This window comes from Gossypium arboreum, chromosome 10 (assembly GCF_025698485.1).
Source record: "Gossypium arboreum isolate Shixiya-1 chromosome 10, ASM2569848v2, whole genome shotgun sequence".
NCBI lineage: Eukaryota > Viridiplantae > Streptophyta > Magnoliopsida > Malvales > Malvaceae > Gossypium > Gossypium arboreum.
The window spans coordinates 126113230-126132916 of record NC_069079.1 but is presented as its reverse complement, the minus strand read 5'-3'; the positions used below and the strand labels follow the sequence as shown (position 1 = coordinate 126132916).

Sequence of the window (19687 nt, the reverse complement as noted above, 5' to 3'; positions counted from 1 at the left end):
CCAACAAGTCACTTCAATTTTGGGTACGGTCAAGTGTGAGATTTGAATGTCAAACTTACTGCCTTTACCTTGCTTTATTTACCACATTACGAAGTCTGCATAATTCTTGGTTTTCTGACTGCCTTTCCTTTGGGATTTGAACATTATGTAGTGTGTTTATGGGGAGTTTCTATCGTATAAAAGAATATAGAGTAAAAGAGAGTATGTATTTTATTGATTATTAGAAATATCTTTAAAATCTATATTTATAGAAATAAGAAGTGTAAATGAAATAAATTTCTACTTCTAATGACTATTAGAGTCTTAGAATAAATCAAATTTATCTTGATTTTAATAGACATCCACTGAATAATAAAATATTTATAACAATTAATATAATATTTTTATATTATTTTAGAATGTAGAAAGCAGGTGATTCAAGTTTATTTGATCAATATGCCTTATATATACTAGATATAATGTCACAAATTTGTATTGTCAAATTTTAACACATTGGAGAGGTTGAGAATGTCCAAGCATAATCCATTACTAATCCAACAGTGGTACATATCACTCAGGTAGATGCAAAATGGAGTATAAGCTTGAGCAAATTTAGACTTGGACACATCTGTGCTTATGCATGAACTCTATTTCTTGTCTAATGTGATGCAGGACTATTAAATGGTTCATTTCTTCTTCCTTCCAAAGTTTGCTCCTAAACATTTGTTTCTCAAAATGATTGGACATAGGGTGGGAAGTTTTTTCCGAAGACTAAGAGAAGGCAAAGGAGAAGGATAAGGAAACGACGCCAGGTTCCATCAAGTGCTAATATTATTGCTGGTGACCATATTCGCAATATGTGTGATTTTAGCAATAGCCACAGCTCTGCCTTGGCAATGTATGCATCGGTTAGAAAAGTAGGATGAACAAAACTGATTTTTGTAATATTTTTGCTGTAAATTAATCTTCTCTGCAGAGGAGATACAAAAAGCTTATGACATTTATTTCCATCATATCTATATTTATTGAAAAACAATTTTTTTTAATGGCTGGATGATTAAGATATTTAACTTTGAATAAGATAGTTATTACTATAAGCATAAATTTTAATATTAATTTCTACTCATATCTCATTTCCTTCACTATAATATTGAACTTATATGTTAATCGATGGTTAAAATGTTTACCGTCTTAAGTGTAATTTAAGTTCAAGTCGTCGCATTGCTGTTAGGGCATTATTATTAAGACTTTGCTGCTCGAAAATTTTAATCTTAAGTTTGAATTTCACATTATATAAATGATGGATGAGCTCTTTAGATTTCGTTCTAGTTATCAATCCATAATGTAAAAAGAAATTATAAATACAATTATAAATTTTCTAATATCAAAATAAAATTATAAATTTTAAAAATCAAAATAAAAAAACTTGTATAAAAATAATTTAATTATATTTTCTAGATATCATATTATAATATACCATGATGTCTGAGAAAACTATAGCAAATATAATTCATTTGATATTTGTACATATTTTTATATATGTATATTAATTTTATTTCAAAAATATCAATAAATTCAAAATGATACATTGAAATGGAACATAAAACCAATCTGCTCTAGAATGACAGATCAAAATGCAAAGATAAAAATAAATGTAAATTAGATGATGAATGATGCATCATGTTCATGGCCCCTGGCTGCCTTTCTCTACAATTGACATTTACTAGTTCATAAAACCAAATGTGGTGAATTTTTATCAGGCCTGATTAAATTTGGTTTTTTTTTTTTTTAAATCACCATCTTCTAGCTCCATTTTTTTCTTCTGATGTTTTGAGTTGTTATGTTACAACACAACAATAGAAAAGTATACAATGATTCTTTTCCAAGTAATACAAACATGTAAAACCAGGCCATCTAGAGTGCTACTAACCAAGAACTAGCCAGCTAGAACTGGCATATCCCAAAGATTTCATTGGTGTTTTTGGTTATGAACAAGAAAAATCAGGGATGAAAATGCTCGACATCCATGGAAGGAAAACCAGATTGTGCTATTCTCATACCTCGGAGTAAACTCTTGGCGGTTTCCCTCTCCTAAAATCACAATAGAGATGAACAAAATAAGTAAAACTTGTTAAAAATGGCTAAATGATTTTGAAACAGAAAGAATAAAGGTGAAACACACCGGGCCGGTATAATCTAGAAGACGGGTACAATACACTTCTGCTTCTTCAAATTTCTTCTGTGTTTTGTAGTGCGTAGCAAGAAACATCAGCGCTTCGACTATATTAGGTCCTTCTCTCTCTTCAGCTTCCATTCTTTCTAAATCCTTCTTATAATAGAATGCAGCCTCCTCAGGTTGATCGAGTTCTCTATGTAATATTGCTAGTCGATGCAGGGCGATTGCTTCTGTGTCATTACAATTTGCGGCACGTTTGTAACATTTGATGGCTTCCTCGAGCATGTGCAGCTGCTCAGATTCATAGCATTGAGCCATAGCAATCCATAACCGAGAATCAATAGGCTGAAAGAAAACAGATTTCCGAAAATAATGCAAAGCATAGTGGGGCATGCCCATCATCTCATATGCTTGTCCTAAACCATACCAGGCTCGATAATCCCGAGGGTTTATGTCCACAGCTCGTCTATAGGCATCAACTGCAGCAGGAGTGTTTTTCATCTCGACATACTCATGGCCCATTAAAGTCCAAGCAGATAAATAGTTTTTGTTCAATTTGAGCGCCCTCCTAAAATACACGACTGACTTCTCATGCTGCCCTTTTAAACTGTAGTAATTTCCGATAATGCAACAAGACTCAGGACGGTATTTATCAGTCATAATGACCCTATGAGCAAGATAACTCAAGGCGGAGAAACATTCCTTTGTGTAGAGCACATTAGAATATGTATCCATGTCCTCTACTCGATACGGGTCATTCCTTAAAAGATCTTCAAATATCACTTCAACTTGTTCAAATTCCCTTAGACTATACCGGGCTTTTGCAATTTGACCCTGTATGTAATTACTAAAAGTAAACATACCCTGTAGATTTTCGTATTTTGACAACGATTCATTATGCATCCTGAGTTCTTGGTAAATACTAGCAAGAAAGAACTCCTTCATCCAATGGTTGCTGAGATTGAGTCCGTTCAAGATGTCAACTGTAGTGCATAAGGATTGTAACTCCGACCAGGCACTCCAATTCCAAGGGTAACTATTCACAGATTCCACAAGAACTTTGCGGGCAAGATTTTCATTACCTTTCTCTTTAAGCACAAGACCGTACAAGTACAACCCAAAAGGATCTATTGTGTTATTCTTGCAAAGAGTTGCTAACTCCCTCTCTAGAGAAACCAATTCACGATTAACAGCATCACTCTTACCTAAGGGCCCTTCAAGTTCTATCATTTCTTCTTCTTTCCGTTTTTCTCCAGCCTTCAACGATACAAATAGTAAAGCACAGAAACATAAGATAGTTTGAAGAAATCACATAGCATTGGCATCAGAAATAGAAGGCCTATAAGCAATGTATACTTTATTCAATGCTAAGTGCTAACGATATATGATACAAATATTTCGATATTAGATTACGCATCGATGATAGAAGATTCCTCCCTGTGGATTAGTCTTGATTCCCAGGGGAAGTTGTCAGGCAACAAACTTAAACATCAAAATAAAAGATAAAAGTAAGAAAATCAAAGAGATAAAACTAAAACCCTATTGTAATATTCCTCAGCCACAAACGCACATACAGTCTTAGCCTTTGCATTTCATACCGGCTTTACACTTTTTTCCTTTTTCTTCCTGAAAAAACTTTCCATAGATTACAATAACAAGCCTAAATGTTGTTTCCTAAAATCTTTCTTATGGTCCCTTTCCATTTTCATCCTTCTAGCAACAATAACTCCCCATGCCAACTTAAGATCAACTTCAAAGAAGTAATTACGACATTACAAGTACTAAGTTCAGTATGGGTTCTGATCAGTTTGCTTGGTATTTTTCAATTTCAGGAGCAACTCTACCAACTACATGGCAATATTTTGGTATAGACTGCTTATGATGTATCAAAACTGTATTTTTAATACGATAATCAAGTAAGAAAGGAAGCACCTAAGTTGTTCATCCATGCATGTACTTCTAACATTTTGATCAAGGAATAAGAATGAACTGATAATGACAACAAAAAGATTATGAAAGGGTACTATGGCATAAGTTTAATTTACTGGGGCCAGGAGAACCTATATTTATACAAGACAAATGTCATTTCCTTCCTCAACCTAATCTCAATGTTTCCCCATTAAGCCCAAAAAGAGAAGGAAAAAGGGTAACATAAATGTCCAAATAAAACACTTGCATAACCTCAATTTTCATACTTTGAAGCCAGGTTAAGCTTCTTCATCAATGAAGAAAAATTAATCACCACAACTTATTCTCCTCCACAAGCAAGCTTCCACTGTTATAATAGGTTATAGAGGTACAAACAAAGCACTCATTCACTAAATCCGGTGTTTGTCAAATCTTATTACTCAAGAGAAAGGCGATCAACTAAAGCATACGGAACACAATAATTGACATTTGAACTAGCTGTGACATCATCAGACTCAATTTTACACAATTAAAACCAGGGAGCATAAGAACAGCAAGTCATTTAAAATACTATAAGATAGCGAAATGAGAAGTGAACAAACCAGATAAAGAGCATAACATCGCAAGAACACGGATTTCTTTCCAGTTTGATCCCGAAGCACATGAGCGGCTCTCCTATATTCTCGGCAATCAAAGTATGACTTGGCAAGAAGGTAAAAGTCACCATGTATGGCTTCATCTTCCTCCATCACCGGAGTGGACACATAGGCAACACCAGTGGGAGGTGTGGAAGTAATCTCATTGGTGCGGAACCTTCTGTGTATACTCGAGCTTCCACGCTGAAATCTCGTGTTTGAAGGCGTGAACTTAGCTGGGTCTTGCTCGATTCCGACAAGCTGTTCTGCTGCCCTGTAAATCAAACCGACCAATGATTTATTGCTCCCAGAAGACAGCATAAAAAACATAACTTTATCATTAAAAAAGCACATTGAAAGAAAAAGCAAATCCAAAATTAGCAACCCAGATTAAGGCATTGGACTCCCAAAGAAAAAAGTTCAGTTCTACTTCAAGAAGTCAAATAAAGCACCATTTCCAAAGTGTTCTACAGATCTTCTAAGACCTTCTAAAATGCTAAGAGATTGAGAAAAATGGGTTCATTGTAAAAGAGTAAAAAAAATCCAATCTTTCTTATTCTTCTTCATCAAAAAGCAAAGAGAGAGTAGCGTGGGTTTAGGGTTTTATGAAGGGCTACCATTTGGAAGCAGAGTAAAGGCAACGGTCGCTGAGTTGGCGAATAGCAGTGCGGAGCTCGATTCTGCAACTTTCTTTAGAACTCATTTTTTGAAAAAACAGATTTGGGGACTGAATTGAAATGCTACTAACAATAATGAAGCTGCAGCCCTGCCTTCAGCATCCCTCACTCACTCCAAACAAATTTCAGAATAGAAATCGTAGTTTTTTTAATTTGCCTGATTTGATCCATCCGCGCCTAGCATTTCGAAAAAAAAAACCATTATTTCTTCCAATTGGGCTTTGACAGCCCAAAACGAGAAGCTCGCTGTTATTATTGGGCCGAAAGATAAAGCTCTTTGTTTTGTAACAATGGCGCTGCTTGGGGGGATCTCGTGGGTCTTTCTTCTTAAACTGTAGGGTAAATTACACCATTAGTCTAAACTATGAGTAAATTTTTGTTTTAGTCACTTAATTAAAAAGAATTACAATTTGGTCACTTAACTATTCACAATTTTTTATTTAAGTCACTGGATTGTTAAAATCGATGTTCGATAGCTTTCTTTGTTCGCACTGTCTGCAATAATCGAAAGTTATCTTTCCCCTTCTCTTATACAGTTCAATTTTTTTCTCCAATCAAATAGTTTTTTTTCTCCAATCATCGACACTGACCGTTAGATTAACTTGGATCTAAGGTATGTTCATTTGTCAATGGGTACTGACCACCATACCAATCATTAAATCACCTTTTAGAGCTCATTGGTGGAATTTTTTAAAAAACTTAGCAACTTAGTGACTTAAATAAAAACTTTTAAATAGTTCAATAACTAAATTATAAATTTTCTTAGTTAAGTGACAGAAAAAAAAACTTACCCCTAATTTAATGATGAATGGTGGAATTTACCCTAAATTTGAAGTGTTGTTAAGTTTGTAATTAATGATGTTTAAACTGAACGGGATTAGCCGGTCAAATTGAGAACCCGTTAGGGTACTAATCCGAAGAATGGCATTGAACTGGTTGGATTGGTTAAAAATTGAATGTATTGATTGGGTTCATTTTTTTTTATTTTTTAATATTTTTAAATTTTTTAATAATTTTTTAATCGAGCTAACTGGACTGATAAATTAGTGATTTGACTAGTTCGACTATTGATCAAATTTTAAAAACATTGGTAACACTCATTCTGCCACTCAAAGTGTTGTAACAATTAACAAGGTTATCTCAAAGTAGTCAAAAGAAAAATGGGTATTGATGAAAGATGGATCTCACGGGTCTTATAGAGTTTTTAATGGCATTACCACCGAGATCATTGTATTTTCAAGGGGACAGAAAGGAAAATCTTATATAATAATTTATTATTATCATCATTACAATATCAAGAAAGGAAGATCAGAGATATTTTTAAAAATATTTACTTTTTAATACTTTTTTATTTTTGAATTTAAATTTTTTAAAAAATTTAATTTTGATAAATTTGAATGTAACATGGCACATTCTAATTGGTTAGATGTGTCACATGACATATTTGTGATTAACGCTACGTGTTAATTGGTATTTTAATGCTATTGCAAAAATTAGATTGAACCAGATAACAATGGTAGTTCATATAAAAAATAATTTATTAATAATTGGGGTTAAAATGGAATATAAAATTAAAATGGAATATAAAAATTAAGTTATAAAAGTAAGGTGTTGTTTGATAAATTAAAAATAATATGTTAGAAAATTAAGTATTGAATTTTAGTTGTATATCTATTTAGTATATTAATTAAAATTAACTACAAAATATAATTAAACTATTTAATAAATTTATGAAATTTCACATTTTACATTTTATCTTGATTTTTTATTCATTTTGCATTATTTTAAAAATCAAAATTTAAACATATATTCTTTTAGCTTAATACATAATTTGATATTTGAGTTTGACACTTTTTTCCTTATGTGGTACTTGTGTTAATTTTTGCTCCAATATGGTATTTGTATTTGACAAAATTTTACATTTTGGTACCTGAAGGTAACATTGTTAACTTTTTAGTATTTAGTTCGGGTGTTAGAGTTAATTTGATGAAAATTCATAATTAGCTAATAATATTAGCAACTAACTTTCATCAAATTAACCCTTAAAACCCAAATTAAATATTAAAAAAGTTAATATTATTACCTTTGGGCACCAAAATATATTTGACAAATTAAATGCAAAATTAAATAAATTCACAACTAAATTTAAAATTATTCTATTAACAAAATCATAAAATTCAAACTTAATAATATTAGAAATTAACTATAATCAAATCAACCCTAATACCTGAATTAAATATTAAAAATTAGGACTATTATCTTTAGGTATCGAATATATAACTTTTGTCAAATACAAATATCAAATTGAATGAAAAATGACACAAGTACTACTTTGAAAAAGCTAGCAAATTTCAGGATCAAATGATATATTAAATCTATTCTTTAAAAGGTAATATAATTTTTTAAGTAATAATTGCTTATCTACTTATCAGTTTCAAAATTTTTTTATTAAAATCAATCATTTTATTATAAATTATCAAAGATGCATAAAATAACCTTAAATTAATAAAATATTAATTTTAATTATTTACTGCTTATTTTATGCAAATTTCATCATAAATTTATTTTGAGTTTATATATATATTATGTGTAAATTACCCCAACATCTAGTATTTAAGTAATTGTTATTTATAAAATCTTTAAAAAGGATAAACTATACGGATAGTTTTTTTGTTATTTAATTATTAAAAGTTACAATTTATTATCATCAATTATTCAATTTTATTTTTCTTTTTGATCACTCGTCGTTAAATTGGATAACAAAAAATGATTTGTTAGGTTTTAAAATTGGCACAATAGCAATTTTAGCCCTCAATATATAAATGTTGCCTTGATTCTAAAAAAAAACTAACCTTTAACATTTACACATTGTGTAATTTGATGTATATATATTTACAATTTTACTTTTCTTTATGACATTGAAATTTAATTTAAAAAATGATAAAATAAGAAAATTAATATCTTGGATTTCTTTTATGTTTTATTTTTGGTATATATTTTTTTATCAAATTTAGCTAATAAATTTATTTTTTAGCTTTTAGGTGAAATGGATATAAAGAAAAAAACTGTAAAAAAATCAAATTACACAATGTGCAAATTTTGAAGTTTAAATTTTTAGAATTAAAATTAAATTGGCACAGTGTATAAATATTGAAGATTAAAATTGTTATTATGTAAATTTTAAAAGTTACCGCATCATCATTCCATTAACCATTTAATAACTGATGACCAAAAACGATAAAATTAAATAATTAAGTGATCATTTAATTATTTATGCTTCTATGGGTAGTGAAAACTATTATATTCGGTCGTATTGATCATTGGGCATGTATTTACTTTGATAAATGAGTAACCATATAAATACACTCTTTTCCGCTGCAATTTGAAAAGAATGATATTTTAATAAATCACTGTTTTGATGGATTTGTCATATATGAGAGTGATTTTGTTGCTGCGGGGGAATTGTAAAAAACCAAAATGGGGAGTAGATTATTGGCTTTAATAGATTCTTGAGGAGCTGATCAATGTTTGAGGCTGAATTTTGGAATATCTTGAATGATTTAGGCATTTTAATTGATTTGGGATATGATCACTTGATTATTCAAATTGAGAGAAACCTATGAGAGAATCTAACTCAACCTTGATGAGAAAGATTTTTCAATTATTGTCACAGTTTAATCATTGGAGTATTTTGTATATTCCTAGAGCAGCCAATCGGGAGATGGACATGTTGGTCATGCTGAAGGCTATGGTTTGCGAATCTTTGAAGTATCCCCACTTGGGGGTTCAAGCTAATTTTTTAATATGTAGTTGTTTTAAATTTCATTGTCGCAAAAGAATCACTGTTTTTATTAAAAATAATGTAATTAGTATTTTTAATGATTCAGGTTAAAATAGAACATAAAAGTTTAGTCATGAAAGTAAATTAAAATGATTCTATTGATGATATTGAATGTCAAATGGGATGTTTAATCAGAATTATAGGTCATAATAATTGAAGACAAAAGCCTTCCAATTCGTTTCGCTTTATATACTTAATTATTTTGGATTGTTATTTAATACATTAAGTGTGTTTAAAATTATGATATAAATATTTTTATCAATTATAAGAAATTTGAGTTCAAATGAGTTGAAATCATATTATTCTAAAATTATACATAATTCTAGATATTCTGTATTTTAAAATTATAATGCTATGTTTCTATAAATGCCGAGGTTTTGGGTTGAGGAGGCCCCTCTAAAGGTGAAAGCAGAGGCTAAAAAAGATAGAAAAACTCTGAGATGAAGATGAAATGGGTCGGAAAAATGAGTATCAAGGACTCCGACGGTTTGTATCTACAAGATCCATCGTAATTTATCAGGGCTGATGATCTATGGGAGCAAGACGATGGCAGTAGTGATGCTGTTGAAGGATGGCAAGGAGATGGGGCCGCTGGTTTTTAAATGGCTTGTTGGTTTACTTTTTGTTTATTTTTCCTGGTTCTGTTGGAGGTTTCCTCAGAAATGGTGGGTTTCTTTTGATTGTTTGTTTGGTTTTTCTTTTGTGGTTTTAGTGGTTTTCCTGCAATTTTCATGCAGCCGCCATTTGTTTGTGTCATTTACTTGGCGACACCTGTAATCATGCAGACATGCATTTTGTAAAAACAGCATCTCCTCTTAATAGTGTAATGTTACTTATCTATGCACACAAGTATGTTGCTAACAATGTTCGAGATTTAGTATTACAATTTTTTGCTTACCTTTTTTTTTTTGGCTAATTTTGTTGTTAATTACAAGGCAATGTATCCAAGCTAATGAGTCTAATACTAGAATCAATGGCAACAAAAGAAGTAAATAAGTAAAGAATTTATTCATTAAGCTGAAAAGAGTACAAAGCAGGACTCTGAGAGACAAACCCTGTAAGTAAGCATATACATGTTGCTGCTTCAAACAAGGCAAGCCTTAACAATAAGCTCTCTTAGAAATTTTTACTTGAAACTCATATTACATAGTCATGCATAATGATTGCTTTCAATCAAGTCCTAATAGTTGAATCCTTCGAAGTGAACTTTCTTTTTTCTTAAAGATAAATGGCCATCCATTGTCAGTGGAGAGAGCAAAACGTACCATATCTCCATCTGAGTCTCTCCCGATTTCGTTGCATAAAGCTGGGCATGTTCCATATACTGCGGGGTAGTACTTAAATTTGTAACCAAGAACACCCCCTTCTCTATTCTAAACCAACTGGTCAAAGTGTCGGCACTCGGGTTCCCTTTAATCCCATCGGGTATCACCCACCATTTTCCAGCTGAATGGTCATAATCATCGACCTTCCACACCGTTGTTGTTTGGCAAAGTCTTGTTCTGAGCGGAACGAACTCTATGTTTATGTCAGAGGACAGGCGAACAACTCCATCGTTGGAGTCCGAGCTAGAAAATATCATCGGTATACCGTCATCACCAGATCGTCTTTGAACAATGTTGCGCGGAAGCGTGTAAAAGAGTAAAATTATTGTACTGAAAAATCACACTAAGTTTAATTCCCAGGAAAGAGAGGTGGATTACGAGGATCACTTAAGTACCAGGTCTTTCCTAGCCAGAATATCCCTCTATCATAATTTAATAGCACTCACATTCACAAAATATGCAAAAATAAATAATAAAGAACACCAGAATTTTAACGAGGTTCGGCAAATTTTGCCTACGTCCTCGGACACTACCAAATATATTTCACTCCAAAAATACAAGTAAAATTTACAAATAGGGAGAGAGAATAATGCTTTAAGTAGAGAATAACAAATATGGGATGAAGAAAATGAGCAATGGTTAGGCCTATTTATAGTTGAGGTTCAAGGGCCAACTTGCAAAGTCCCTATACAATTAGGACCAAAATTGCAATTATTCCATGCCAAATTTCAAACCAAATTTCGGTGCCATAAATTCTCTTATTTTCGGTTCCAACTTTCTGACACCTATATCTTTGACTTTTCAAATATATGGGTAGCTTCTAATAAGCAACGACTTCCAGGCATGGGTTTCCGCTAGGCCTGCCTAGGGCAAGCCCCCCACCACTAGCACCCCATATCGCCAACACAACGTAATATTCGGTGCCTGTTTGGACTTCGTTGCCATCAGTGTCGAGCACAAGTTCGTTTGTAGCGTTGGCCACACCAAACAAAAAGGATGATGGTGTGACTGAGAAGATGATGAAAATAAGAAACACAGAAGCTTTTGTGGTTTTCATGGTTATACAGGTCAATTGTGTTTGTTGAAAAGTCAAATTAAAAAAAAAAAAAAAAGGGGTGTTGAAAAGTCAAAATTAGGAGGTGCAAGTGGCACCGAAAGAAAAAAGTGATAGGCAAGTTGTTTAAAGTTGAATGGGATAATTGCAATTTTGGTCCCTAATTTTTTAGGCAATTTGCAAGTTAGTCCCTGAACCTCAACTATAAATAGGCCTAACCATTTCTCATTTCAACCATCCCAACCAATCTTTCTCTCTTAGTTTTCTCTCTTCTCCCATTTGAGAATTCTTAAGGAATTCTATTTGTTTGTAGTATTTTGGAGATAGTAAAGTTATCATCCGGTGTTAGTGCGAGGACGTAGGTATAATTTACGAACCTCGTTAAAACTCTTGTGTTCTTTTTGTCCTATTTTTCTTTCAATATTTGAGGGTATAATAGTAGTATTTAATTGTGCTATTAAATTACGTTAGAAGGAATATTCGACTAAGGAAAGACTTGGTATTTAAGAGATCCTTGTGATCCACTCTCTTCCCGGGAATTGAACTTTGTGTGATTTTTAGTACAATAATTTACACGCTTCCTACCCTATTGGAACAACAAGTGGTATCGAGTAGAAGGTTAATCGTAGTATGCTCGTGGTTGCAGTTTAAACCGATCTTCCACATCGAAAAGATTTCCTTAGGTATATTGAAAGATTATGGAGAAAAGCGGTCGGTGTAGGAGCTTCAACATCGTCCATGTGGACAAGACCGACAATTGCAAATGCAAGATTGGCTGTGGAGATCTTTGATGGCACGGGCCATTTTGGTATGTGGCAAAGTGAGGTTCTAGATGCCCTTTTTCAGCAGGGTCTAGACATTGCCATTGATGAAGAGAAACCAGATGATGTACAGGAGAAAGATTGGAAGGCGATCAATCGGTTGGCATGTGGCACAATTCGATCATGCCTTTCTCGAGAGCAGAGGTATGCATTTTCAAAGGAAACTTCTGCAAATAAGTTGTGGGTGGCACTTGAAGAAAAATTTTTGAAGAAAAACAGTCAAAATAAGCTCCACTTGAAGAAAAGACTGTTTCGCTTTACTTACGTCCCAAGTACCACAATGAATGATCACATCACCAAATTTAATCGTTAGTCACCGATTTCTTTGAATATGGATGAGACATTCAAAGATGAAGATTTGGCTTTGATGCTGTTGGGGTCACTTCCTGAGGAGTTTGAGTTCCTAGAAACTACTCTACTTCACGGCAGGAGTGATATATCTCTGAGCGAAGTCTGTGCGGCCTTATATAGTTATGAACAGAGAAAGAAGGACAAACAGAAAAACTCAATCAGAGATACAGAAGCTTTAGTAGTCCGAGGTCGTTCATACACTCGGAAGAAAACTCAGAAGGGGAGATCAAAGTCAAAGTCCAGGCTCGGGAAAGATGAATGTGCCTTTTGTCATGAGAAAGGCCACTGGAAGAAAAATTGTCCAAAGCTGAAGAATAAGGGAAAAGCTGCTGTAGATGCTTGTGTTGTAAAGCATGATACCAGTGACTCTGAACTATCACTGGTTGCATCATCATCGTCGTTCCATTCAGATGAGTGGATATTGGATTCGGGTTGTACCTATCATATGTCCCCTAACCGGGAGTGGTTCTTTGATTTAGTTGAGCTAAATGGAGGAGTTGTTTGTATGGGCAATGACAATGCCTGTAAAACTGTTGGGATAGGTTCAATCCAATTAAAGAATCAAGATGGATCAACCAGAGTTCTAACTGATGTTCGGTACGTGCCCAGTTTAAAGAAAAATCTCATCTCATTGGGAGCCTTGGAATCCAATGGTTCAGTTGTTACTATGAGAGATGGGGTTTTGAAAGTGACATCTGGCGCACTTGTGATATTGAAGGGCATCAGGAAAAATAACTTGTATTACTACCAAGGTAGTGCAGTTATTGGAGCGATACCGCAGACTTCCAAAGAACAAAGAATTGGACTCAATGCAGTTGTGGCATATGAAGTTGGGACATGCCAGCGAAAAATCCTTGCAAATTCTGGCAAAGCAAGGATTGTTGAAAGGTGCAAAGGCTTGCAAATTAAAATTTTGCGAGCATTGTGTTCTGGGAAAGCAAAAGAGAGTGAAATTCGGCACTGCTATCCATAATACAAAAGGTATTTTGGAATATGTTCACTCAGATGTGTGGGGGCCTTCCAAGACACCTTCATTGGGAGGAAAACACTACTTTGATACTTTTGTTGATGACTTTTCCAGAAGAGTTTGGGTGTATACCATGAAAACTAAAGATGAAGTGCTTGGAGTTTTTCTTAAATGGAAAACTATGATCGAAAACCAGACTGGCAAGAAAATCAAGCGGCTTAGGACGGACAATGGAGGGGAATATAGAAGTGATCCGTTCTTCGATGTGTGCCAAGAGTATGGTATTGTTCGACACTTCACGATTAGGGATACACCACAACAGAATGGAGTGGCAGAGCGTATGAATCGAACATTCTTTGGAGAAAGTTCGATGTATGTTGTCCAATCTTTGAATTGGGCAAGCAATTTTTTGGTGAAGTGTGACATCTACCGCCATCTTGTTAATCGTTTGCCATCATCTGCATTAGAAAGAAAAACTCCTATGGAGGTATGGTGCGGAAAACCGCCTCTGATTATGATTCCTTACATGTGTTTGGATCCACGCATACTACCATGTGAAGGAGTCAAAGTTAGATCCGAGGGCAAAGAAAGCTCTCTTTATGGGAATCACTTACGGAGTGAAGGATTTCGTCTTTGGTGCTTAAGCACAAAGAAAATGATCTGTAGCAGAGATGTTACCTTTGATGAATCGCCACATTGAAAAGGTAGCGAGATGAAGATATTCAGACAAGCGATACTCCACAAGCGGTGGAGTGTACTCCAAAACAGTGGAGTTTGAGCGGATGGGGATTTGCCCAGTTAATAAGTCTAATTCTCCACCACAATGGAGGAATTAGAGGTTGAAGAGGTTCGACCCAAGAACCATTAAGTACACGAAACGATTGCGGTTGTAAGGCCACGGAGAGAAATTCGTAAACACCGCTCGATTCTTGATATGGTGGCCTACGCCCTTCTCGTTGTTGATGATGATATTCCTATCACTTATCAAGAAGCAATGCAAAGCTTAGAAAGTGATAAATGGAAATGCGCCATGGATGAAGAAATGCAGTCTCTCCGAAAGAACAATACTTGGGAGTTGGCGCAATTACCGAAAGGTAAAAGGGCAATCGGATGCAAATGGGTATTCGCAAAGAAAGATGGATCTCCTAGCAAGAAAGATATTCGCTACAAGGCAAGATTGGTAGCTAAAGGCTACGCTCAGAAGGAGGGAATTGACTACAATGATGTATTTTCCCCTGTTGTGAAGCATTCCTCCATCAGAATTTTGTTGGCCTTGGTAGCACAGTTGAATTTGGAGCTAGCTCAACTTGATGTTAAGACGGCTTTCTTGCATGGTGAGTTAGAAGAGGAGATCTATATGACTCACCGAAGGATACAGATTTGGTGGTAGAAATTGGGTTTGTAAGGTGAACAAATCGCTATATGGATTGAAGCAATCCCGAGGCGATGGTACAAGCGATTTGATAGCTTTATGAGAAAGCAGAAGTACACAAGAAGCAAATATGACAATTGTATGTATTTGCAGAAGCTGCATGACGGATCTTTCATTTATCTACTCTTGTATGTTGATGATATGTTAATCGCTTCGAAGAGCCAAAATGAGATAGATAAGCTGAAGGCTCAGTTGAATCAAGAGTTCGAGATGAAAGATCTAGGTGAGGCCAAGAAGATTCTCGGCATGGAGATAAGTAGAGATAGACCGAGAGGCAAGCTTTGTTTAAATCAGAAGCAATATTTGAAAAAGGTATTACAATGTTTTGGTGTAAATGAAAACACAAAACATGTAAGTACCCCACTTGCTTCTCATTTGAAACTTAGTGCTCAATTATCTCCGAAGACTGAAGATGAAAGAGAATATATGGCAAAAGTCCCATATGCTAATGCAGTTGGGAGTTTGATGTATGCGATGGTGTGTACGAGGCCTGACATTTCACAAGCTGTTGGAGTTGTGAGCAGGTATATGCATGATCCTGGAAAAGGACATTGGCAAGCTGTGAAATGGATTCTACGGTATCTTCAAAAAACCGTAGATGTTGGTTTAATTTTTGAACAGGATGAAGCACTTGGTCAGTTTGTAGTTGGATATGTTGATTCCGACTTTCTTTGGTGATTTAGATAAACGTCGTTCAACTACGGGTATCTATTTACTCTTGCGAAAGCCCCAGTGAGTTGAAGTCTACCTTACGATCTCTGATGTCGTGTCTACTACAGAGGCGAATATATGGCGATTCTGAAGTCATTAAGGAGGCTATTTGGCTTAATGGATTGTTGAAAGACTTGGGAGTTGTTCAAAGTCACATAAGTTTATATTGTGACAATCGAGCGCTATTCATTTAGCGAAAAATCAAGTCTATCATTCAAGAACCAAGCATATCGACGTAAGATATCACTTTGTGCGGAAGTCTTTGAAAAGGAAAAATTCTACTTGAAGATTCCGACAAAGCAGATAATCCGCAGATATGATGACCAAGGTGGTAACAACAATCAAGTTTAATCATTGTTTGAACTTGATTAACATCCTGAGAATTTGAGCACCTTCAGGTGTATGGCGCTCGAGAGCGCATTTGAAGGCACTACAAAAGATAGCTTTATCGAATTTGGGGAGCTGAAGGAAGTATGTGAAGATGTGATTATCCTAATCAAATCTTCAAGGTGGAGATTGTTGAAAAGTCAAATTAAAAAAAAAAAAAGGGGTGTTGAAAAGTCAAAATTAGGAGGTGCAAGTGGCACCGAAAGAAAAAAGTGATAGGCAAGTTGTTTAAAGTTGAATGGGATAATTGCAATTTTGGTCCCTAATTTTTTAGGCAATTTGCAAGTTAGTCCCTGAACCTCAACTATAAATAGGCCTAACCATTTCTCATTTCAACCATCCCAACCAATCTTTCTCTCTTAGTTTTCTCTCTTCTCCCATTTGAGAATTCTTAAGGAATTCTATTTGTTTGTAGTATTTTGGAGATAGTAAAGTTATCATCCGGTGTTAGTGCCGAGGCGTAGGTATAATTTACGAACCTCGTTAAAACTCTTGTGTTCTTTTTGTCCTATTTTTCTTTCAATATTTGAGGTATAATAGTAGTATTTAATTGTGCTATTAAATTACGTTAGAAGGAATATTCGACTAAGGAAAGACTTGGTATTTAAGAGATCCTTGTGATCCACCTCTCTTCCCTGGGAATTGAACTTTGTGTGATTTTTTAGTACAATAATTTACACGCTTCCTACCCTATTGGAACAACAGTGTTGGTATGTGTTGCTTTAGATCTCCATGTCAATTTATAGAGGTGGGAAAGGATGACCAAGTAAATTAATAGAACCACTTTAGAAAATTGAAAATACATTATAATAATTCCTTTTGTTTATTACAATTTTATTTGTTATAGAGAAATGCTATATCTACAACAAAGAAAAGTAAAATTATAAAATGATTAAATTACACAATGTGAAAATATTGAGAGTTAAATATTTTAAAATTAAGATTAAATTAACATAATATATAACTATTGATGATTAAAGTTGTTATTATACTACTTATAAAAATTATTGCAATTAGTCCGGTGCTGATAAAAAAGAAAATAAGTGAATAGTTAAATGACTATTATATATATATATTTTATAGTTAAATAATTATTTCATGATTTTTTATAATTAAATAATATAAAATTACTAACAAATAAGTCACTATTAATATAATTTAGCTAAGGTCGACAATAATTGAAGAGAAAAGCCTTGAAATTTGTTTGGTTTTGTATACTTAATTATAGTTTGTCTTTCTACTCTTAACCATTCAAGCAAATTGACAAATATAAAAACAAATGGACGATTCCAAAAATTTCCACGTGGCAGGAAACATCTTCTTAACATTATTATCATCAATTGTACAAATTAATTTCGCGGGTTCTTATAGTTAAAATATAATTTTATTATTATTAATTTAAAATTTTATAAATTATAAAGAGATTTAAATAATTTTTTTTATTTAGGTGGAGTCAAGCACATATCAACCCAAGTTAAAAAGCTACCAACCATAAAGACAACTATTAATCTCCTAATCACTGCGAATAAACGGACAAATTAAAAAAAATTAATGTGGAGTTAAAACTTTAAAAACAAATATTTGATTCAATTGATATACATTAATAAGAAAATTTATCTTAAACTTAATATATATCATAATCATTAATTAATAATAGGACAGAATATAATAGAGTAAGTCATTAATATTGTTGGGTGTAATTGTAAGACACATTACGTGTTCAAAGGATGATGCAAGTTTAAATTTTGAAAACGGTATTATTGAAGGAGTCCGAACACGGACCAACCCTTCTTTGTCTCTAAAGATAAAATGTCGTAACCATCCAACGACTATTCCACTCATGTTGTCCGTTGAAATCGCTCTGGATAATCCTAGTATTAACATTTTTTACTTGGCACTTGATAGTCTATTTTCCTCTCTCACACACTTTATATATATATAACTTTTTGGTTAATTACAAGGCACTGTATCCGAGTTAATGAGTCTAATACTAGAATCAATGGTAACAAAGGAAGTAAATAAGTAAACAGTTTATTCATTAAGCTGAAAAGAGTACAAAGAGAAGGACTCTGAGAGACAAACCTTGTAAGTAAGCATGTATATATACATGCTGCTGCTTCAAACAAGGCAATCTTAACAATCAGTTCTCTCAGCATTATTTACTTGAAGCTAATATTATATAGTAACTACTACTTCATGCAGAAGGATTGCTTTCAATCTAAATATGAACAACTTGTTGAATCTTCGTGGCTGATTTTTTAACTTTCTTAAAGTAAAATGACCATCCAGGGCCAGTGGAGAGAGCAAAACGCACCATTTCTCCATCTGTGTATTTCCCAATTTCGTTGCATAAAGCTGGGCATGTTCCACATACTGCGGGACAGTACTTAAATGTGTAAAAAGGACTACGCTCCATCTCTATTCTAAACCAACTGGTCAAAGTGTTGGCACCCGGGTTCCCTTTAACCCCATTAGTTACCACCCACCATTTTCCGGCTGAATGGTCGTAATCATCGACCTTCCACACCGTTGTTGTTCGGCAAATGTTGGGTCTGAGGCGAATGAACTCTATGTTTATGTCAGAGGATAGGCGAACAACGCGATCATTGGAGTCTGAATTAGAAAATATCACCGGAATACCATTGTCGACACTGGATTTTCTTTGAGTAACGACTTCAGGGCATGGGTTTCCGCTAGGCCTACCTAGGGCAAGCCCCCCACCACCAGCACCCCGTATCGACGACACAACGTAGTATGGGGTGCCAGTTTGAACCTCGTTGCCATCAATGTCGAGCACTGGTTCGTTTGTAGCGTTGGCTACACCAAACAAAAATGATGATAGTGTGACTGAGAAGATGATGAAAAGAAGAAACACCGAAGCTGTTGTGGTTTTCATGGTTATAGAAATTATGTTGATATGTGTTGCTTTAGTTCTCCATGCGAATTTATAGAGATGGGAAAGGATCAACGTCCAAAATTTATATAGATATTAATATTATTACATATAACACATTTCAAATGTGAGGTAAATTAATAGGACCACTTTTTTTTTCCAATAAACAAATTATTAGGACCACTCCTTTTTTTTTTTTATGAACGCCGAAAATTGGAAAAATATGTAGAATTGATTTTTATTTATAATAACTATAAAATATGAAGTATACCTTTTATTAATTTAAGTCTTTTATCTTAAATTTTAGTAAAATTAATTTTATTTATAAAGAAAATAAAATTAATAAATTTATCTAACATAATATTTCAATGAAATATTTAAATTTTATATAAATTATATTTTATTAAATAAAAATAATATTGGAATTTCGATATTTTTAACTTTTATTAAGTATATATATTGTAATAGCCCAAATTTGACCGGACTTCAATAAAACAAAAGAAAATAAATAAATAAATAAATATTTATTA

General features: G+C 33.6%; 2 protein-coding genes and 1 pseudogene across 2 annotated transcripts; all 3 read right to left on the bottom strand.

Moving 5' to 3' along the window:
- Positions 1 to 1706: 1706 nt before the first annotated feature.
- LOC108461211 (anaphase-promoting complex subunit 8) lies at positions 1707 to 5554 on the bottom strand. Its single transcript, XM_017760960.2, has 4 exons — positions 5316 to 5554; positions 4666 to 4972; positions 2162 to 3412; positions 1707 to 2070 (listed from the first exon to the last, which is right to left on the bottom strand). Exons 1-4 carry the CDS (start codon positions 5399 to 5401, stop codon positions 1981 to 1983), a joined length of 1734 nt encoding a protein of 577 aa, XP_017616449.1. The 5' UTR covers positions 5402 to 5554; the 3' UTR covers positions 1707 to 1980.
- Positions 5555 to 10385: 4831 nt separating this feature from the next.
- Positions 10386 to 11598, bottom strand: LOC108462283 (21 kDa seed protein-like; annotated as a pseudogene).
- A 6681-nt stretch (positions 11599 to 18279) lies between these two features.
- LOC108463415 (21 kDa seed protein-like) lies at positions 18280 to 19179 on the bottom strand. The gene has a single exon (XM_017763357.2). The coding sequence runs from the start codon at positions 19158 to 19160 to the stop codon at positions 18483 to 18485; it is 678 nt and encodes a 225-aa protein (XP_017618846.1). The 5' UTR covers positions 19161 to 19179; the 3' UTR covers positions 18280 to 18482.
- Positions 19180 to 19687: the final 508 nt, after the last annotated feature.

Coding starts and splice junctions, on each gene's coding strand:
- LOC108461211 (XM_017760960.2), bottom strand. CDS start 5,401: ATGAGTTCTAAAGAAAGTTGCAGAATCGAGCTCCGCACTGCTATTCGC. Junction 4,973..5,315: donor CTTTACTCTGCTTCCAAATG/GTAGCCCTTCAT, acceptor TTTGATTTACAG/GGCAGCAGAACAGCTTGTCG. Junction 2,071..2,161: donor TTCTAGATTATACCGGCCCG/GTGTGTTTCACC, acceptor TTGTGATTTTAG/GAGAGGGAAACCGCCAAGAG.
- LOC108463415 (XM_017763357.2), bottom strand. CDS start 19,160: ATGAAAACCACAACAGCTTCGGTGTTTCTTCTTTTCATCATCTTCTCA.